Source organism: Python bivittatus, unplaced genomic scaffold, assembly GCF_059951505.1.
Source record: "Python bivittatus isolate LINGU-HERP-01145 unplaced genomic scaffold, Pbiv_v1 ctg000700_np1212, whole genome shotgun sequence".
NCBI lineage: Eukaryota > Metazoa > Chordata > Lepidosauria > Squamata > Pythonidae > Python > Python bivittatus.
The window spans coordinates 97,334,285-97,358,133 of NW_028277098.1; the positions used below are offsets into that span (position 1 = coordinate 97,334,285).

Sequence of the window (23,849 nt, forward strand, 5' to 3'; positions counted from 1 at the left end):
GCATAACTTTGCAGATTAAATTCCAATTATATACAACTAAAAGATAACACCCAAGTTGTTGTTATTACTATGCATGAACCTTGGAATTCTCCCTGAGAAATGTGTGTGTCAATCTTTGAAGACAGAGCAAGGGAGCCATTAATATCCCTTTCTGCTTTTTGCAGGGGCCAAAGTGGAAATGTATTGATAGGAAGGATAAATGACCGCAGAAGAATATCCCTGGGAAATACATACATTTGAACAACAGTGCTGATGAATTGGCAGGAGTCTGTTCTGGCTTTACTGCATTATAATTATGATCGCTTGCCCAGGATGGCGTGCTGCTCTCTGAGGCTGGTTCTTTAGCAACTGTTTGAGTGTTTGCTTCTGTCTTAACAGTGGCCACCGATGTTTTCTTCATCACCATCTCTCTCTTCTCAGGAATGGGTCTCTTCTGTATGGACAAAGGTTTGGTACCCACCTGTATAACCAGCAGAACCCCAATCACTATATATTGCAATGACAAAATCACCACGACACAGGATGAGGGCAAATCAGTTGAGATATATTGCAAATAAGGTTATGCAAGAAGGTACACCTGTACCTCTTCAAGCAGAAATCACATCCTGGACACAGCCCCTCGTTTTGTATTATGAACGTTTGTGTGCCCCTGAAGTATTTCCTGCTGATGACTGTTTGAATTTCTAGCACACTAATCCAAAAATCTCACTATTTAATTTTACCCACCAATTTGGAATCACTTCTAACATGCATTAATTACCTTGTAATAAATGAAGACAAAAACATTTCACTAATATTTAGCACAGTGAAACTTTTGCTACTACAACTGTGATGGCAACCAAGATCTAATCACATCTTCAATTATTAAGAAAAACGTGAAGCACAACAAAAATCTGCAGTGATACAATAAGTGCAAGAATCGCACCAATCAGGAACATGCTCAAGTTTTTAACAATTCACTACACAGTTGTTAAAACAAACTTAACTCTAAAAAATCTGAGGAAAATGCATATTCCAAGAATGGCTTGGTGACAGTGTTTTTTTCTACCATTTGATATATTAAAAAAAACACTACTCTTCAGGAATCTTGCTCATTAGCTGCTCTGAAAGCTTGTTAAAAAGCAGGGTAAGAAGAAATATAAAGAAATACCTGTAATGATTGATACAATGTATACCAATATATATTTTTGCAGAACTATTAAGTTATTAAATACATTAGATCCAGACAGAGAGGCAAGACTGGACAATATGATCCTTTATGATAAAAAACTGAATAAAGTTGCAATTGAAAAAACATAATTCTTCAGCCTATTTTGTTTTTTAATCTTTAATTACTTGTTTATATATTTTGAATTAAACACAATGTAGATGGGATTTTATTTACTTTTACTTTTGTTATTTCTACTTTTTCTGTTTTGTTATTTTCTAGGAACTTTTCTTTTGTGGCTTTTTCCCTGAGCAGTTTAGTACAGGTTTTTTCTTCTTTTAAGAAGCATATCATCTCTTTATGCAACGGTAATATATTTATACTGCTATTTAGGTTATATGATATTACAAATTAATAATTATTTTTTTAAAGTAATACTGCATTATAAATGGACTATTTATAATCTTCACTGTTAATTTAGCTGATATGCTAATATTTACATAATTTTGAAAGATGCATTTCAGATGTGTGTTTTCATATATCATTTATATGCCATTATTAATACTCTTATTAAAACACAACTAAAAATGATAGAACCACGACACCTTCAACCTGTGAAGTGTTATACCTGTAACATTCAGTGAGGGGCCAAGAAGGATGGTCACTCTTTCTGCCCTGCTGATTTGACTTCTGAGAAGCAATCGCTGGTGGTTAACCGAACGTCTGGCTGGATTGACTTTTAATGTAATCCAACAAAGCTCTTGTTCCATTTTTACAGAAATGGATCGACCAAACTAATGTGGGATCAGTTAGGTAGGATCAGTATTACAATAGTCCACTATCTGCCTATTTCAGTACAACAGCAGGATGAACATATCTTACGAAACTGTCTGGCTCACTCAAGATACAACAAGCATTATGTAATTATCTAATCGTTCATGGAATCATAATGGAATACGAATGTTATGCTAAGAAGGTTTTTGGAAGCATTCTGGAAGAATTATATAAGCTTCAGATGGCCTTTAAACAGGGACTAACCCGCCAAAGTTATACTGACTGTATTTTCCAGAAAAACAGTAATTTACTATTTTTTTATTTTATCCTCTTCTTTCAAGTATTTAAACATTTGAATGTGGTGGCCTTCAAAGAATGTGGACTCCTTCTGTGACCAGCAGCACAATGTATCACCTCCTTAGTGGTTGGGAACCCCCCCGCTTTTTTTCTGTGTTTGTAACAGTTATCTCTATCATGCTAATGGTTTTACAACTGCAGAAATCGAGTGAAGAATGGAGAGATGTATTCAGCTTTATATGAATACAGGAAACACTGTGTTTCAGTGTACACTAAAAGGCAAAAATAATTTGCAGGGTAGTTGGATGAATAATTAAAATATTTTACCATACAAGGGCATTTATCTCTTGAAGTCAAATAGTCACCAAGGGACTATATTGTTTAACACCAACCTAGACTTACCAGAGGCTGAGGTTTTATGACAACAGCTTTGGGTCTGCTTTTCTCTTTGGATTTCTGTTCTTTGCCTTCACTGAGGAATTTCATGGTGGCAGCAGCATGTTTAAGGATGCACTCATGACCGCAGTATACTGAACCTGGCTGAGCCACCTTAGAGCACCCTGGGCCAATGCAATTGGCTGCTTCGGGATCTTCAACTACCTGAAATGTAGCAGACAGAATATTTTATTGCAATACTCGACATTTTTACTTAGCTATATAACAATCCCTTATAATACAGAATTTTGTTTTGCTTATCGGCTTGCTAACATTTATGCATGTATTCCTCTGAAAAAGATGGAGTCAACGGTTTTCCTTCAAAATAGATAAATTTCTATCTTTATTAAAGATGTCTGTGTTTGCAAGTAATGTTTCAGTTTGCAAATTACAGGTGCTTCTGTTATTTTAAACATCTGGCTATAATTGCTTTTAACATACAATATAAACAAGAAAAGCTATAAGAATTTTTTTTTAAAATTCTATTGCTGATTTTCCCATCAAATTCTATTTTTATTCTTGCCCTTTCCTGGGGTAACACATTATGCTAAGCCATAACATGGTTGGATGGTTTGTCTCAGCAAAGAGATAGGGCAAAACAGTAATCCATGGGGTTGGAGGCCTGTGCGTACATTAGCCATGTAGACTTTTTTAATGTAGATTTTACATTATTATTTTCATTATACTGTCTCAAAAGAATATATAGTATGTATTTGATTTTCAGCAATTGCATTTCAAGGGGGACTTTGGTAGATGCAGCCAAGGGTTTCATGCAACCATAGATCCTTCGGCTGTCTATCACCACAATGAGAAAATCAGTAAATTCACAGAAAAAGAAAGCAGCTTGCTAAGAATTATTTTGCAAGACCTTTGCTCTTTTCTAGGGTGTCAGAATGTAAACATTTCATATGACATTAATGCATACACATATATACACACTTGAGATGATACTGACAGGTGAATCAGAATGTTTCCACCAGAAATGTACTAATAATCCAACAAAATTGAATTGAATAGCTTGAATACTCACTGGCTGAAATATTTTGAGTTTTTTCTTTCCACTTGGATTTGCAGCTTTCTCAATACGACCTTTGATGCCTTGATCCTCAATGGACTTTTGTTCAATAGTTCCTATGCTTGTGAACTCTGTGCCATCACCTGTTACCTGTCCCAACAAAGCTTCTTGTTGATCTGCTTCTGTAACTGTTTCATCCTGCACCTGCAGAATGGTGCAATTTGGGCAGATATAGTCTTCCCCATTTCTTTCCAGCAGGCGCCCACGAGCCTCTGAAATACCTACACAGTCCCCATGAAACCATTCCTCGCATCTATCACAACAAATCATAAACCTTAAAAAAAAAAAAAGCATTAACAAAGTATCAGTAACATATATCAATCAGATTTTATATATGTAGCATGCCCAATTGTATATAGCTTATAAAGTTAAATTAAGTTAAATTATAGTCTATCAACCAATAATAGAAAACTGCATTTTATCTACCCCTCAAAAGAATATAACTTCCTTATCTGTTACCTGTCTTTTTCTGTACAGAATTACATGTTTTTATCTTAATAAATGATGAGATCATATTTTGCCCTCAAACTTTACATATGATTTCTACTGCAGTGTCCACCCACTCACTCAAAGCTTCCTTTGCCACCCTTGTATGCTACCTATATATGCCTTATAGGAATAAATGTCCCTATAGCCTTTATTTCCATTTTTGAAGACAGCTATTTCCCTCTGCCAGCTTTGGCCATGCAGCCCCTCTCTGTATTAAACTTTTCTGAGTTTTCACTATGATACAGCACAGACAGTCAGAAACCAAATTGTTTCAAAAATGCCCTGTAGTGGCAGTGCAATTTAAAATATGCTATCATTCTCATACATTTAATCAATAAGTTGTTTCCATCACCATTTAATTCACCATTCTCCCTTTCTATCAACACTGCCTGTAGCATTTGTTGCTAAAAGCACTATTAAAGCTATATTTTGATATTTAATAAAGTATATATTTAGAGTAGTTAAGTCAAACTTCTTAAATATTTACTTGATCTGAATAACCATTTTATGAAATATTTTGACATTATTTATAAAAAATACCTGTTGTTGTGAGGCTGTTGACAGATACAATACAGCGTACTGGGATCGTATACTTCTGCTTCTGATTTACCCTTTGTGCATTCTTCAAGTTCATCAGGGGTCTGAACAGCACATTTTATTTCTTTCTTAATCTGACCTGCTTCACTGGTTTCCTTAGAGACAGAGCCTTGTTCTCCAGCCTCAGCATTATCTGTAGTTCCTGGTTCTTGCTTTATAGTTATTTCATGCTTAATTTGGTTGCCTATCTGGTCATCAACTATCTCAGTAGGAACTTGTTCTTGATGTTTCTTCCTGAGGTGATTCTGTATCTCTTTCAGTGTTAGTTCTGAGGGTTTCTCTTCAATGCGTTTCTTTCTCAGACGGTTCTGCAACTCTTTCAATGTTAACCCATCGCTATCACTGTCAGATGTATCTTCCTCACCCTCTTCCTCATCATGCTCTTTAGCACTTCTTCCTTTTCGAGTTGGCTGGCCTCTACTGTCATTAGAACGGCCCTTTTGAGTTATATTTTTTATATCTGGCATACTTTCTACACTGCCTTCAGAAGCAGTTTCAACATCAGTAACATGGCAAGATGTTGGCTCGCTGAAGTCCTCAAGAGTTGCAGGAAGATTCTTCCGTCCTCTGCGCCTCACTGTTGTAAGAAATTCTTCGACCCGTTCAGTACGTTTGGGCTGTCGTCCACTACGCCTAAGAGCCAGATTTTGCTGCTGAGGAGATGCTTGTTCAGCAATGTCCATGTCAGCATCTCCTAAGCCTTCTCGCTTTGCAATAGTAGTCCTTCGAAACCCCCATGTTTTCTTGAACTCCTTGCTAGTGGGTTTAACTGTTTTTTGTTCATCCTCATTGCTTTGCTCACCTTTGTCATCCACAGCTGATAAAGGGAAACAATTATGTCTCTTTAAAAGACCAAAATTCTGAAATATAGTATCACTTCCATGAACAGCAGCACCCAGGGAGAAATATAAAACATGAAATACTGCAATTTTGAATAAAAGTACTCTCTGCCAGGATGCCTTTTAAGCCATAAAAGGTCCCACTTCATTTGTAGTGTGGGAAGCTAAATATAACTTCTTCCCCTCCATCAGAAATACATCTTTGAGAAATTCAGTTGTCCGTCCCCATTCCAATGTTGCATCGTAAACAGAAAGTGCAGTCACATTAGCACTGGAATAGTCAGCACATTATTAGAGCAGTTGACTGCCCTGGCAATGGGTAGGGAGTAATAATGATCAAGAAAATATGAAGGGGGAATGCATGATGCTGTTGTATGACCATGTACAAGTCAGCTTCTTGACTATAAATTCAGAGATGGAGCTAGCCTCTTGTGTGTTCCCCTGGAAAGAATAGAAAGTACTCCAAACTACTAGAATTCAACCCTTTGAGTTCATCAAAGGCTGCCAATGTATCCCTCTCTAACAGTGGTACAATTTTGGCTATATACAGAATGGCATATGCAGCCTAAGCAAAATAGTGGGAACATTGATTAGCTTCTATTAAATTTACTTCCCTAAATAAAATAATTTACCAAGAGAAGAATTTTCCATATTAGACTGAGACTCCAGTGCCACAGATTCCAAATTCTCTTCTTCCATAGTATTGATATTACTGTTCCAAAAAGTCACCTCTGAAAACAGATAAAAAATAATGATAAACTTTTTTAGGGGGGCATGCCTTCGAGTCATTGTTGACTCCTAGCAACTGCCTGGAGGAGTCCTGCAGGTTTCGTGGCAAGATTTCAGATGTGTTTTGCTATGGCCTGCTTCCTAGGGCTGAGAGAGTGTGAACGGCCCAAGGTCTCCCAGCTGGTTTTGTGCCTAAGGCAGGGCTAGAACTCACGGTCTCCCAGTTTCTAGCCCAACGCCTTAACCACTACACCAAACTGGCTCTCAATGATAAACTACATATATGTAATTCTGAAGTATTCTCATTTACCAAATTTCATTTTCAGTAGCAAATTTTATCTACACGAGCATTTCAGTGTCTTATTCATCATGTATATTAAAAAGATCCTAATACTTAAATAATAGTTCTATTGTTGGTGCCTTTTGAATGCACTGTTATCAAATGATCTGAAGTATTTACAGCTTGTCTTTCAAGGCAAACATGATTCTGCATGAACAAGAGACATGTTACAGTAAATTTACTGTGAAAGAAACATATATTCACAGAAAAACACAGTCTTACATCTGCATTCTCTCTTCTCCCACAAAATTATTTATCAGAAATACTGGAGACAATTTAATCATACTAGATAACCTGCAGCTTCCACAGTCAGCCCCACCCTCTCAAAGTTCTGGCTTCACTCTAGATTTGTAGTAAATATTTAGCAATATATTTCCTTACTTTACCATCATCCCTGCTATGTCCCATAATTGCTTCTAACAGAAGAATCTCTCCAAGATCATGATACTACCTAATCAGCTTTTAGCTTATGACACAGTTCTGTTGCTCCAAGCAGAGCTCCTCTTATCCAGAATACCAGGGGATGGCAATCTATGGTCTGCAGGCCAGATGTGGCCTGCCACCCAAAACTATCTGGCTCATCGTCCCAAAAAGAAATTGGGCTGTGAAAGAGAGGGAGAGAGTGCCCACCACCTTTTCAGGTGATCATTTTGGTGGCAGCTTCACCTTGGCACCGGCAGACCAATTACTCCCCTGGAAATGGTGATAGCGATGGCAGCATGGCTTCTGGCCCTACAGAGAAGGCGGCTGCGGATCCCTGCAGTACAATTTGCATCGCTGAACTCTAGTCCTTTATCCTTGACCAGTCACAAGGAAAGATATGACTGTCTTTAGAAGCAGATGCAAATTGTTATGCCAAGAGTAGTCTGATAATATCATTGTGCCTAATCTTGCATTAACAGACCTAAGGCAGCAATGCTATGTATTAATCCTACCTAGGATCTTGGAGAATGGTTTTTGTCCTATGATGCAGAAGTTCAACAACCCTTGATGCTGGAAGCACCAACTACTGGGACCAGAAGCCACATAAAGTATCGGAGTGGCACTTAATTTATCTTGCTCATGGTAAAGTTCAAACCCAACTTTTCTCCAGCCCTCCACTTGACATACTAGATTCTACCACTGCTATTTGACACAATAGCCTTTCTCCTTGCAGCTTATACAACTGCTACCACATAAGGAAAGCAGCACACTACCCTTTCTCTCTCAATATGCCCATCATTTGTCCTCAAGTAGCCTTAATGAAATTTAAAACCTCCAGTTTGATTTAATGTCACACCACAATTTCTGAAGGAAAAAAAAGGGTGTAGTACAGTATATCACAACATGCAATTGACATCTTAACGAAAGGGTTTACCTTTGAAGGCGAAGAAAGGTTAACAGTACAGATGAATCCCGTCTCCAGAATAAGCAAGAGAAACAGAAGACTCTCCAATATCCTCTAAATGCTTTTTACCTGACACAGCATTAGAGGTTGCTGGAATTAGTTCTTCCTGTCCACTTAAGCCGAGGGAAGAATCACAGGAGGGCAGAAGTAAATCAGAATCATTCAGCATAATCCCAACAACAGAGGCTATTCTGGGGAAGTCAGAAGTGTAATGGTCATCTTGATGCCATCCTGAAGACTCTGAAACCAGCAATGCTCCACTCGATACAGCTACCTGTTATAGGAAAGTTTATTTATAATTTTGTTCACCTGAATTACTGCTTAAGTTAAAAAACTAAGCATTAAGATTTGCATGAATAAGTTTAAAAGTTAATTTAATTACATTACAGACAACAAGGGATCTAATACACATTAAGCATTTCATTACGCTATGTTACAACAATCACCAAGTCTTTATCCTTTCATCACTATTTTACAGAAAAGAAACCAGCAAGACCCTGATGATTTTTCTTCTATTTACAGAAACTAAAACAAAGTATTACACATAAAATTCACGTTCACTCTGTTTAGTAAATGATTCTAAGAATAATCTGCATTCTTAAGGATTTCTAAGGTCTTTAATTACTGTTGGATCCCTTACTTCTAAACATTTGCTTATATGGCACCTGCTACCTACCACTCTGCCCCTCCAGCTATTTTTAAAGTAAGTGTGGTATTTCCCAACTGACAAATCCCAGCCACCACAAAATCAAAAGCCTGAAAGTTCTAACTCATTTCACTTAAAGGGGCAGCATAGGAAACATTCTGCTATTGACCTTTGATAGATACAGAAAACTAACCACATTTTTAAAAAATTCCCTAGTTTTTGTACCTTGCTGCAATGGTTACTGAACAACACCCTAGTTATTACATGCAAACCTCTCAAATAACTACATGTATCCCATTTATAAAATCATGTTTCTCATTTATTTGTGACATCTTGTAGTTGCCATCCAAATACAAAAGATTTGAGCATTCTCTAAAATTAGCTCAGTTATATTTCCCAACTGGTTTGTTATCCAATGACTTCTAGGGATATGTGAAATGTCTTTTCTCAGTTAAAACAGTCATTTTCTTCTATTCATATAAATCATTCTCACATTAAAATGTGCTGCATTATGGATAAATGCAGATTAACATTTATCATGGAAGGCTTTCTAGATGTTATGCAAGTTAAGTCAATAGTGAAAAGACAGGATGCTCTTGTGAGTCCTAAAGCAACATTAAGGTACTTGATACCTTCACTAAACTGCCTTGTGGTCCACTGCTTGAAGCAGTAGCTACATCCCAGGAATCAGAGGTTGATGTCTGAAGAGATTCTGAGCTTAAAGAGCTTCCTTCCACGATGCTGCTTTGTAATAACCTCTCAATCTCCCTGTTAAGAATCTCCAACTCATCACACATCATGCAACTTTAAAAGATCTGCCAGGAGAAGAGGGAAAAAGTGGCCAATCATTTCTTGTTCAATTCACACATGCATACACACACAAACTTTTAATTATAAAAGTCTATTCACGTTTCCACAAAGAGGCACATTAAACGTTATAATCCAGAAATCCAAAAAAAATCAAAGGAACATAAGGCTATTCATGCCAAGAAACCTACCCGTATTATACTCATATCCCTACCATGCCTCAGTCGGAATAAAAACTAGCATCAAGAGCAGCTAGCAAACAGTGAATTTTACTTTCTTTTGGTTATTCTGGAGTAATAGAGAAAAAAAAAGAATTCTAAATCCATCTCCCCCATCAAAACTAGAATGTAAGAAAATATGCTAAAAACTCCAGTATGCAAAAGCCTCCCCATTTCCCATCTAGTTACTCATTCCTGAAACATGAATTAGAAAGGAAAAGAATTAGAGCTGGATGGAGTAATGGGAGGCAGACCCTGATTACCCATTCTTTGCAGTGTCCCTTCCCCAATTGCTTCTGCTTGTGTTGTCAGAAGAACAAGGCTGTGAAACTCCTTGGAGGATAAGGACTACACTCATGTTTGAATCTATTTAATTCAGGTGGCATGGCAACCTTGTGGACTTCAGTTTTAAATAGTATTGTAAGAAACTCACTTTTAAAATTAGTTATCACACTTTTGCAACTGTAGAAATAGACTTGAAAGAAGAGTATTGTTGGCTACTTTTAAAATAGTGGATTTCAGTGGCAAAATTATTCTAACTGAAACTAATTAATGTATCGCAAAAAGAAATGTACATTTTTTCTTTTACTGGCAAATTATGTCATTCTTGTATTTAAATCTGAATCTCAATATAAATGCACGATAGAATGCATTAACGCAGTAATGTTTGAGTGGCATTGTTTTGAAATGTCAAAGTTACTTCAGCCAATGTTGTCCATTTTCATTCTATATAGACCTGCTTTTGAGTCTGTCACACTAAGCCAATTTTTTTTAAAATGAGCCACTCATACTCTTAAACCAAAACCTAGTGAAAGAAAATGTATTTTTGGAAACTATTGATTAAAGCCAACACTATACTGCAATTAGGTAAATTGCTTACAAGTTTGTTTTATATGTATTAATTTTTTGTATGGATTTTTTTCAGAAATGGGGAGAATCTTGGATTTAAAATGGCCCATGTAGCCATATATTCCTGCATGATTTGCAGCTGGGTTCAGCTTCTCACACTGCTCGAAGATATATACTGTGATTTATTTTTGGCTTATGCAAATCCAATCATTGGGGTTCATGAACTATAGCTTATGGCAGGCAATGGTACATTTAATATTTTTGGGGACCGGGGGGGGGCTATGTATGTCAGCCACATGTACATAGCCAGGATTTTTTGTTGGGGGCTGAGAGAAAATTTGAGTGTTTCTTTGTTTTTTTTTAAGTATGCTGAGCCTATATTGAAGTATATGCTACAGTTTTTGTGTATCGCCTGTCTCAAAATGGTGGGAAGCCACCCAAGGAATTGCTCAGTATGCTCATTCCTGGCTTATAGTTTCATCTTATAAATGACCCTGGCTGCCGTGCCTTGTTCAACTGAACCAATCATACTGTACTTGTCCCAAAACTTTGTAAATTTAATGATACTAACACAAAAGCTATCCTTCTGTTACATTTCATCATAAATCTGACCTGCTTCAAATGCTAGAAAATGTTAAATCAACTTGAACTGTTATTTCATTGTTCTCTCCTAACATAATTAATATTATTTATGGCTATACATATTTTTCTTAAAATCAGCCAGCATCTTAAGAGTTATATGTGCACAGAAATACATACAGAAACATTTCTGCATTCAACTGCCATTTCTAAATTTTGCAGACTGTTGAAAGCCAGTTGGGTCTTACAATTTCCAATATCCCTGGGCCATGCTGGGTACAGATTTCAAACTAAGGCATCAGCAGGCCTCAAAGTTGGGCAAGACAAGATATAAAATGTCAAAGAACAATAATCAAAAGGCAAGATTAAGCAATATATTAAATGCTAAAATCAAAGGCAGAAGAGACAAACTGATTTAGGACAAGATTTTTAAAAACAGGGCCATCATGGTAGATTATGAAGTGCAAATACTGCATCTTCAGCTTTAAGAAATCAAGACATGAATGTTATTGGGAGCATCTGAAAAAGGACAGCAGCCTTGGCTGACCTGCATCACCCTTTTCCTCTTCCATCTTGCAGCTGACAAGCAATAAAATGCTTTGGAGGTCGTGATTTCCTTAGGTTTTCTGGATTAAAATTATGCTTTTAATCCAGCCATGAATTAAAATTATATCCTTTAATGTATTTCTATTAATAATGTTTTCATTTCAAATGTAATCTTTAAGATAATTATACTTAAACATATTTAAACCTGGTTTGTTTAAAAACTGTGTTTAGTTATATGCAAAGGCTGCATATACATAACAGAATATAAGTTTTTCCAACCAAAAGGAGACCCTCTTCCTTCTACTGTACCACAACCTTATTTTAAAACTTCTTTCAATTTTGATAATGCTTTATAACACTAGAGGATGGGGTAAAACATGATGTTCAAGGCACATTAAGTCCAAAACTTAATCAAGGGTCCAATTATGCATAGTTTGGTTTTTTTATATGGACACTGTTATTTCTGAAAGTAACAAAATAGCAATATTAGACTGTTCTATGTGTTCTGTTTATCTATTTATTTATTAGATTTAAGGTTGCCTGACTCCAGAGTGGGTGGCTTATATTATAAAAGAGTAATAACAGGCAAAAGATAGCATACAGGTCCAGATAAACCAACTCCAAATGCTACCCAAAATACACTGATGGTTCAACAGCCCCCTTTTACCAGGCCTGGAAGAAGAGTCAAGTTTTTAAAGATTTCCAGAACATCATTAGGGCAGGACCACAGATTTCTGGGGTGATGCTATCCCAGAGGTGCTGCAACAAAGAAGACATGCTTCTTGGTTCCTGATATATGACACTATTTAGTGGATGGTGCACACAGAACACTGATTCTGCCTGATCCCACCAGAAAGATCCAGTGTTAAATTTATCAATATAAAAAGAATGACCTCTAGAAATGTTGAACTGCAAGTACCATGACAGCCAGAAAAGCAACTTAACGTAAGGGGAGGTCACTTGCTGTGAATAATGGACTAGCATAACAATGGTAATGAAATCTACTTTAATCATAAAAAGAAGTCGATCTGCTTACAGTTTTAAACCTAAATCCAGTATCTGTAATTCTCTACATTTGATTATTGTAAACACAAACAATATGTATTTTATGTTGCCTACCTATATTATATTAAGCAATAAGTGGACTAAGAGTTTCAAAACAATTGGTTTTTCTGGATTTGTAAATATTAGAATACTTGAGATGTAAACATTTCATTATTAAAAAAAAAAAGCCTACAGCTTAAGTTAAATGGGGACTCTGAAGTTCATACAAGGAAAAGAACATTATTACCAATGAAAAAATTGGTTTACAAATTCTTAAACTTCTATGAAGGACCCCAATATATTAATTCCAGCCAGACTGCAAGAACAAGCCAAACAATCCAACTCCACTTGCCTATCTTTGCCTACATACTCTTTTCCACAGTAACAATGGACAATGAAGAAAGATCAATCTTTTGGGTAGCCAAACAGAGGCACGGTTAAGCTACTTTCTTACATCCCTCTCCCTCCCAAATTTCAAAAAATTTATTTTCTTTCCAACTGGGAAAGCCAGAAAGAAAACCCTTATTCACTAAATATATATAGTATGTGGATAATAAAAATTAGTTAATCTGGTTATTGGAACCCATCATATAGGCAATGAAGGAAGCCATCTAATAAAATAGAGGGATAGGAAGAAGGGATTAAATGTTAATTAAATGTTAATTAAATTAAATTTTTCTAAAGGTAAATCTTATACTGGGAATTCAAAAGAAAAATCTTGCATCAAAAATGATTATATCAACTTGAAATTATAACGTTAGTTTGATTACTGAGTGCAACATAACTGAGTGTAACCCACAAACCCAGAATTAAACAATTAAAAGTGCAAGTTGGCAGGCATATAAATGGGTGTAATCTGATTTAATAAAGAAATAAATAGAACTGAACAGATTAAAGTGCTCTGACAGTCTAATTTTTAAGATTCTCTTAAAAACTGATACAGTACTACGAAGCCTTATTACATTTAAGAGAAACTACTATAAGAATCATACCCCTCAGAAATCATAGCAGTGTAGAAACATGAGGGGGGAAAAAACAAACTCATAGCTGGGAAACATGTTTACTAGAAGCAACTAAAACGACATAGAAGCTTCTCAGTTTCCAGACTCTTTCTCATGCACATGGATTAGAAAAAAATGTGTTTTTTTACTGCTACTATCTGTACAGGTCACACAGTTTGACGAAGTGATGGAGAGCCTGATGAGGTCACCAGGTACCGAGCAGTATCAGATTGTATCTAGGGCTTGCACCATGGCCTGGATTGTGCAGATACAACATGCCTCTTTTTGAGCTGGATAAGAAAGGATGTGGGTTTGGGCAGTAAAAGATGGTAAGTGAATGATCTCTTCTGAATTATCTTTCAGGTATTCTGAAATCTCACGGGCTATATAGCATTAAGGCTATACTTTATCTTTGTACCAAGTATTCTTTAAAGCTGGCGGGAACAGGTGACAGAATATTAGCAATGCTCCTGTGCACCAATGTAATCACAAACACATGCAGGATTGACTGGGATATTCTAAACAGCTCCACTGTAATTTAGCTATCTGTAATATATTTAAATACTGGGAAATAAAGAAATATAATTTACCAGAAAAAAAACCCCTGAAAATTAAAGTCAAGTTATATCAAAACTGGATGTGATATAAAATAGTGCAGGAAAGTATCACAACAAGAATAAAAAGAAGATAGCCATATGGGCCCATGAGAAAGTTTTAAAATTAACAAATAGTTCAACCAAAATGGTCATGGTGTGACCATATGAGTTCTCCATAACTCTTCAGGATTCATAATTTAAAAAAAAGAAAGAATAAAAAGCTGGGGATATCATAATTACCATATTTAAAGGCAGTCTCTCTCTGCAGTCTCAAAGAAAAGAATTTGAGCTGAGAACAAAAAACAAACCTCTATCCAAAACATGTTAAGTAAAGCTGGATTATGCTCTAGCCTCTTTAATAAAGCTTCCTTGATCTACACTGGCCTTTGGAATCTTAGATTCTCCATTACTAAACAAAATAAACTGTAATTGCTTTTGACACTTCCTTCCTACTTTGCTCCACACAGCACTTCCTGCTAAGAACAAGCCAGTATTACCTACAATCCAAGCTTCTTTCTATACATACACACAGATCCACTTTCTCGACAGTTCCTTGCTTCTTCTAGCAGAGTATGCCTTAACAAGAGGCAGTACTTGGCTGAACCTTTCTGGGCTGAGAAGCTAAACCTAATTAGGCCAAATCAGAATTTGGATGAAAGACCATCATGGAATACAACCATTGCAGGCTAAACAGGGAAATAAGAAAGCAAAAAGCAGGAGATGGTAGCTAACCAGCTTTACACAGTTGCCAAGGAAACTATGGTTTTGTTCATGTAGTCACTAGGAGTGAAACTTGACTCAAAGGGGACTGGATGCTTTCTCCTAAAATCCAGAGGATAACAGATACTATCAGGACAAGTAACACACTTATTAAACCTAAAAAAAAGAAAGGGAGAGGGGATGTTGGAAATTGCCATCAAAAACTTCTAGCAACGATATTTATTTATAGCTGCAGGAGGGAAGCTCTATAAACCTAGATTCATTTCTATCATATATTAAATTCATAATAAAAATTAATGATTTCAGACAATTATGGTTTATCTGAAAGGAATAGGAGGCTTTGAGAAACTTCTATCTTTGAACACCAGACATTTTTCTAGAATCCAGTTCCCCTGATAGGCCACTGCAGGATTTCATAATGCCTTAACAGAACTAGCAATCCTTACTTGGGAAAGTTAAGAGCCATTGTACTTAAAGGAACTTATTACAGAATAAGCATATAGGCATATTTAGGTTCAAGTAATCATACATGTAGGAATACATAGCTTCATGCTTATTGAGCCCAGTATGAATTCCTGAGCTTTCAGCTCTGTCCTTTCTTTCTTTCTCCCTCTAGCCACTACTCTAACTTGTTTTCTTCCACCTTTTTCACTCTCCTCTATTTATCTACCTATCCCTTTCCTCACCCTTCTCCTTCCTTTCTTGTTTTAAAGTTTCTACTAGGAGGGAGGGGGAATTGTGTGAAAAAGAATAGTTGGTAAAATTATCTGATCCTCTATTTGCACATTACAATCTGGGTGCCTTATTTTACAGGGAATTCATATTTACATTATTGTTAATTCAAATAACACTAGCTTAACTTTTTGTGTTGGAGGAGTGTAAACTCTGGCTAGTGTGAGTTTATATTGATACAAATAAACATGTACAAGTATGTGTATACCTTGTCCACTCATTTACTGGGAGAAAAATCCCTAAGATCAGTTTCAGATTGAGTTGGCAATGTAGGTTGACAAGTTGGGCATTACATGAATGTGTGCTTACATATATTTTTCTGTCTCATCCTTTTTGCGGGGGGTGGGGGGAGAGGGAAGATTATTTTAAATTCAGGATTGTTTTACTTCTCAATAGCTACGTTTCAGCTGTTTACAAATACAGGCATAACTGGAGAAAGTTCAGTCAAGCCTGTATTTCAAAATAGACTCCAAAACAATATTGAGCTATAAGGATATCCAACTAAGTGAGCTGCAGATTTTGAACTTCCACAGTTCCTAGTAATTGGCAATGCTTACTGGGACTGGTCCAAAACAAGGCACAGATGTCCTTTTCCCTGTCAGATAGAGTTACATCACTATTCCAGAATTATTAAACCTGCCTGATAGAAAATTACAACAAAGATAAGTCTCTGAAGCTTCACATACAGCTTACCCAATAATCTCATTACATGAGAACTGACAGAGATCAGACTTGTGGTTTAAGCAAAGTTGGACTGAACAAAACACTTACCACATACCTCTCTGCCATAAAACAGGACTACCCACACATTAAATAATGAAAGCTAGACCACAGTATGTCACAAAAACTACATGCACTTCAGAAAAAATGTAGAATTTCACATTTCTTCACATGTTGCCACCCCAAAATACTATATACAGCCCCCAATCACTAAAAGATGCCCCTTCCCAATGTATAATTTCTCACTAAATGCAATGGTACAGGCATAGTAGGACTTCCAAGTGAATTGTACCAATCTGAAATCACTCTTTTTTTCTCTTCTGAGACTATGAACATCCTGAAGCACAAAACACATAACCACCAAAGCTTTAGGTGCAGCCCCAGAATGCTTCCAAAGGTCATTTAGCATGATAGAAGGGGAAAGTATTCAGTATACATGAAATAATCATGTTCACAGTATTTAACTATTAAAGTTACTTTTAAAAAATGCCTCATTGACAACCTTGCCCTGGTCTTGCCTTTAATAAGAGGAATGTCCCAATATGCCATTCAGCCAAGTGGGACCTGCAACCTGAAAAAAAGCTATGAACCCTGATTTAAACCAGTTAGTACAAAATACATAAAAATATAACTTTTAGTGTAAATATTAACAAGCTTGTGACCTATAACTCAAAACATTAAATTTCACATTATTTTGGAGGCTGGCACTCTGCTCTGCAGCATGTAAGTTGTCCATTTATTTGAGAGAGTCACATGAAGCAGTAGTTTTATTGGGTGCCAATGGAAATGTCTGCTGATACCAGTGCCCACGATCCTTAGTTAATCGCCATTAAGTGAGGCTTGACTTTTGGTGACTGTATGGACAAATGCTTATACCTTCTTGACCTGTGCTTTGTTCCAATTCATGGCCTTTCCAAGCACACTGCCAAACAATTTTCCCTAGTTCATCATCCACTTGCACACATAACCAAAGTATGTGAGTTTCTAGCTTATACAGGTGATATACCTTCTTCTCTTGTTTGCACTTTTTCTCCTCTGGCTGCTGTAAGGACAGTTTATTTCTAAGTTTAATTTCAAATTAATTTCTCAATGAATTCAAAAATAACTCTGCCTGCATAAATCATAACAAACAGGAACATCTGTGAAGTACTTATATGCATACATCATGTTTACATAATGTATATGCTCAAGTGGATGGAGGGATGGATAGGAGTAAATAGAAATCAACTTCATAAAAGAAAGAGTATGTGCTCAGGATGAGAAAGACAGAGGCTGGTGAAAGAATGATTTTTCAAGCAAAGAGAAAGAGGATTTGATTTTACTAATTCAGATGTTTGTCAGAATTGGAAATGTATAGCTCAAAGAAACTGATTCATATTTTAGAAGATTTATCTCTCCTTAACATTTACTTTCTGTGAAACATGTGTTTTGTGCTTGGCTGGGCCCACCACAGCCACTCTACTAATAGACAGGCTTGCTTTCCCATTGCAGCCACTCTGACACTCAAATTCCAAATGTGGCTTTTAGCCAGAAAGTCTGGAGACCCAACCCCAACATCATAAATCAAGCCTGTTGAAAATTAGACCTAGAGGCTATTTCAAGAGTTGATCATTAGCAATATCTCTCTCTTTATCATATAAAAAACTGGTAACTGACCCATTTTTAGAAACAGAAAGTACACAGATCAAGAAAAATTAAATTCAGCAATGGATTATCTGTCTTGTACAACACCTTCTGCTGTACTCTTTAATTGGGAATGAAGTTATTAGAGAATGTATTTGACAGGATAGGGATAATAACGGAGGATGATTTTTCTTTTTAGAGTATTTTAAAGAACAAACAATAGTATGTGAAAGTTACGTTGAATTATAATGTAAAATACATTTTTAATAAAATGATGTATCGTTGGTGCTTCACTCCTGATAAGTTATCAAAAATGTATGATGATGTAACAAATGTTTGCTGGAAATGTTTGCAGAGTGAAGGAACCTTTTATCATCTTTGGTGGACCTGTGAAAAGGCTAAAAAAATTTTGGATCAGATATGTATTGCTATTCAAAAGATTCTTAAAGTGAGCATTCAAAAAACAACAACAACCCAGAATTGTTTTTATTGGGTTTGATGGAGAAAGGACTGGAGAAACAACATGGACCTTTGCTTTTGTATATGATCACAGCTGCAAGACTGTTATATGCGCAAAGATGGAAGGATCCACAAATACTTACAGAAGAATGGATCATTAAATTAATGGATTTGGCTCAAATGGCAAAGTTAACAGTGTTAATAAGAGATAATACTGTTTCTAAATTTGTCTCCTCATGGCAACTCTTCTTAGATAATGTGCTTGTGGGGGGGAAAATGAGGTTCTGATTGTGGGTTTTAATGATTAGATGGCTTGTGTTGATAGAAATAATGTGAACTTGGATTAATTAGTGGTAAGAGATTAATTTTCTTTCAATTTGTATCTATATCTGTATTGGAGATAGTCGGAAGTCACTTTCCGTTTCATTCTTCTATCTACTTTCACTATTTTAGTTTGTCTTTTTTCTTTTAGTTCTACCTTCTTTCTTTGCTCTACTCTCTGTTTTGTATTTTAATAGTACTTTTAATATAATAAAGTTTTTATTGAAAAAAATAGTATGTGAGAAACTTGCACAGATTGTGAAGGGACGGCAAGAGGTACTCAAACACAGAACAAGGTAACTGCTGATTCAAGTAGGGTTTCTGTCAGTAAAATGTACAAGCCAGCAAAGTCTCAATAAAGTGTATAACCCAATACCCCTCTGAATATTTTGGACTTCAACTCCCATCAGGCCAAGCCAGCATAACCAATATCACATGATACAAAGTGGGGACTGAGGGAAGAAACTATATGGAAGGGTAGTACATTGGACTTAATGACTGACAATTGTTAAAAGCAGAGATCTAGACCATACTATTGTAAAATTTTAAAGTAGATCTCCTGATATGGGATTTAACCTTCTAATCCACTGAATAACTTAATTTTAGCTAGCTTAAAATCAAAGGCTGGATTCATGAAACATGTAATGCCAAAACATACAGTAGTTGGCAAGTTTGTAGCTCATTATCATTTGAACCCAGGAAACTAGGATAACTGAAAAATTATGATTAAGCATATAATGCCTCTCTTGACACAGTTAACTTGACACAACCCAGATCTAAATGGTTTTTTTCTTACTCCTTCTGACTTCCTCCACACACATTAAAGAATTAATTTCAATCCAATCCTGGTTAGTAGGTGAATCAGGAAAGATGATATTCTCCAGTTTCAAGAGGCTACTTAATTATCAACTGATCCTAAATAATTTGATAAAAAAAGATTGCTAATACTTTTTCACAATGCTTTATGCATGAGATGACTAACAAAGCAGAAATAAACAAAACATTTTGGCTTTACTTCCCTTAGCTGCCCTGAAACAGGCTATACTGATAAAAATGCCCATTAAAGAATTCAAGGGACACAAAATTGCAAAGTTTGGCACTAGTTATAGATGAGAGATATGCAGTATTACTTTCCAGATTAAAGCTTTCCAGCATTAAAGAATCTAGTCCATACAGCTAGACCATTTATTTGCAATGTGGCTAAATTGTGGCATTTGTACTGCAATGACAATTAAAATTTGGATAATCTGAAGTTAAATGTTTTGTCACAGGTTATTCTAAACTTGTCAAACTGCCGATTTATGATTCTTAAAATACACATACTCTATATCCTATATATAATACCCTTTCAATTATCTTAAATAATTCAATTACATAACAGGATCTGCAATTCGTTTTTTTAAGTTCGGGCAGTCTTGATACTCCTTAATATGGCTGTCTCTTTGAGATAATGTACAGGTAATATAGTTCTTGCATTCACAACAATATGCACCATGATAAGATGATTTCTCATTTCAAATCCACAGAGTGGAAGAAGGCTATATGTATAGACCTAGCAATGTATGAATAGCAAGGCACTTGTATAAAGAAGCCCGACAGATTTCGTACTTTCATATTCTGCTGTAGCTTCCCCATGCCCAATTACGGTCCTGAAGTATCAACAACAAAAAGCAATATTTAGGAATGAGACGAGAAAGCTATAGAAATTTTACTAATCTATCTCTGGATCCAACTCTTGCATGGATATTCCTATAAATCATCCAAACAAATATATAATCTTATCTAAAAGAAACCTTCAATCATTTTAATGTGGAGAAAGAGGAGGCTAACTTCTTTCTACTAATGGTCATCTTTTACTTGAGTGACCATACGTTTTATAAAATGTGATTGTTCAGCTTTAAGAATTGTATATAACCACATATAACTCTTCAATTCTATTATTCAAAGGTAAGAGATTACTTAAAACCCTTACATAATTTGCAGAAAGAATACTAATTGTTTAGGTACTTGCTAGAGTGAAAAAAAAGTTTATACCTATTTAGAAATGTTTTAATGGTAGGATTAATTTCAGTTATACTCCAACTATTTCAAATGCATTCCTGTTGATTAATTCATAAAGCACAATGTTAAGTAGCTCAGTCTTTATATACAACATTTGTTTCTCTTCTATTAAACTGCAACTATCTTACTATTCATCATTTTTCTGAGAATACTTTATCACGTTCTTCTGGTAACTTCTGGATTGTTGAAAAACTGAAGAGCAGCAAATAAAACTATAAAAAGTCAGTAAATATCAGTATATAAATATAGCTAGAGTGCATATGGGTACTAGAACAGTATTAGTAATGTCTACTATTGGGACAGTGTTAGCTACAAGGATAACAGAATTTGGGGGAAGGGAAAGAAATCAGTACATACATATTCAAGAGATTCTTTAAGAATGACAAATTTCAAAACTACCTATGAAACATAAAAGTTGAGATTTTATATACCTACTATTTACTAGAGTATCAATGACCCAATTAAAATACCTTCTGCAACACTTTGGAACCATTTCTAAGATAAAGTTTGAAGATGTGTAAAATCTGCTGGGTTATGAAATTCTATTTTCATGCTGACCCAGCACATCATATCATGGTGCCAAGGACAGCAATTGTCAAATAGAAACAAATATATGCTACAAAAGGAAAAGCCAGAGGCACATGAGATTTTATGTAAGCAATACATTTTGGAATTCAAAAATCTTCAACAAACTCGCCATTTCCCTAAATCCATTATTAGTATATTATGTTCTGAGGAAGTGTTAAGCAAATAAATTCACATCTTTAATATCTTCATAAAAACAATTCCTCACAGTAGCAGAACAACAGCTCAAACAGTTGTCTGTACTGATACATGAGAGGAAGCTGCATGATACTAGAGCAACAAAATCAGATATTTATCACTGTAAAACAATATAGTTTTAGTATATTATTAAAATATTTATAGTTGCACAAGTTGAAAGGGTGCAATTCTTAAAACACCGTATGTAAAACACTGAATACAATGAGACTTACATTAAAATAACAACTGAATAGGATTATGCAACAAACTCTATGCTATATTTTAATGTCAGGATTTAAAAAAAAGTTGTACCAGTAGAAATAAAATCATTACAGTATTAGCAAAAGTATGAAATGGGATCATAAAGCATCTAGAAATTAGTCAACCAATACTAAATACCAAAAGTTTGCAATAAAGGAAAAATACTTTTGCAGTGTATTCATGAAAAGAATCAATTTGAAGTATAAAATATAGAGAGGTTCTGAAACTGAAATAACTAGAAAGAAAACGACCTGGGACAGTATAACTTGATGTCATAATGCATAGTTTATCTGTACTGTCTTCTCAAGCTACAGAAGTAATAGTCTAGTTTTATTTATTAGGCTCTGTTTCAGTCTTACTCAAATTTTATCTATATACTACTAAAACTCTCATTTTGTACCCTCAAGTTAGCCCAAATGGTGCATTATAGCACAACAGTTTCTGAATCAAGGTACCTAAAACCTGCTAACTTAAAGAATGCGTAAAAAATCTGGGACCCATTATTCCTGTGGAATTGAAATTTCCACAATGTTCAGACCAGTTTGATTCACAAAGTTGTGGCCGTTGCAGCGTCTCTGTGGTTACGTGATTATGGTAGTTCCCTGCCAGATTCCCAGAAGCAAAGTCACTGGGGAACCTGGCAGGAAGTCAAAAGTCGCTCCCGCTCCCCCTGCTTTTTTGCCCGCCCATGGTCATTCTGTTTATCTGTTTAGGTAAGTAAATACTGACTTATTGAAGTTCATTTGCCACTACAATTATTTTTCTACTTGTGATATGTATTCTTCTTAGAAGATCACGGGACTGTCCAGCATTGGGGTAAAAGAAATATGGTCAGCCTAAAATTTAATGTTCATCCTGGTCACATCGGACTGCACTACCTTCCTCTCAAAGGATGACCCAACAGGTCACAGGGTTGTCTAGTATCATCTAAAAGTCACATGAATATATTATTTCCCCAGTTAAGAAAATAAATTACACAAATAACACATAGTTATTTCAAAGAACATTTGGAAGGCAATAGCCTAAAAAGCCTATAAAACTAAAATCTAACTTAAATAAATAAAACTTTCCAAAACTGCCAATAAAAACAAATCTAACTTATACCCATCTCTAATCCAAACCACATTCTGAGGAAGCAAAGCAGATAACATTCACACATTACAAAAATGGCAATGTCACAGTACAGCTTTATGAATGTCTAGCAAGAAGTCCAGTGAATTCAAAGGGATCAATTCTGAGGTAAACGTTTTACAGACAGAGCAATCCTAAACATGAGGAAGGGGAGTGGAAACCATGGCTGAGTAATCACTATGCCAAATTCTTGCCAGCTTCCAGAAACTAGGGCCACTTCCACACAGTGACCTTTCCCCAATCCCTCAAATAAGTGTGAAGCTGTCTCAAGGTCATCTTCATGTCCAGCAACCTTCAAATGTAACACATTTGTGAGAAAAAACAAATGAAGGGTGAGGTGAGAGAAAAGTTACTGCCAAAGTGGGAATTGTCTGTTCCAAAAGTATTGAAGAGCTGCAGCATCTTAAAAGAAAAGATTAGATTTGGTATAGCTTCACATAACCTACAGGGTATTTAAAAAAAAAAAAAAAAAAGATGCAGCTACCATATTCTACAACTATTGTGAGAACTGGCAGGTCCAGAACTGATTCCAAACTGCTTCAAAGACTGATGTGAAAAGACCCTGGGTTGGTACGTGAGATTCTTGGACTTTCTAAAATAAAGTTTCCATCCCAATGAGATTCAAGGGAAGGATCTAGCTAACAAACGTCAACCTAGCACATTT

The 23,849-nt window shown here is 35.7% G+C and overlaps 1 protein-coding gene across 4 annotated transcripts in view; it reads right to left on the reverse strand.

The window, feature by feature from the left end:
• The window catches only part of DIDO1 (death inducer-obliterator 1), a 68,182-nt gene that overhangs the window by 40,199 nt on the left and 4,134 nt on the right, over positions 1-23,849 (reverse strand). For 2 of the 4 annotated variants that reach the window (XM_088154342.1, XM_088154343.1), the window contains exons 2-8: positions 9,388-9,570; positions 8,179-8,383; positions 6,286-6,384; positions 4,758-5,631; positions 3,684-4,002; positions 2,621-2,818; positions 235-460 (exon numbers count right to left, since the gene is read on the reverse strand). In XM_088154342.1, coding sequence (XP_088010468.1) covers positions 235-460; positions 2,621-2,818; positions 3,684-4,002; positions 4,758-5,631; positions 6,286-6,384; positions 8,179-8,383; positions 9,388-9,555 — 2,089 coding nt within the window. In that variant the 5' untranslated portion in view covers positions 9,556-9,570. Of the gene's footprint in view, positions 1-234; positions 461-2,620; positions 2,819-3,683; positions 4,003-4,757; positions 5,632-6,285; positions 6,385-8,079; positions 8,384-9,387; positions 9,571-23,849 lie in introns of all 4 variants that reach the window. The other 2 variants (XM_088154344.1, XM_088154345.1) reach the window with 2 other exon arrangements.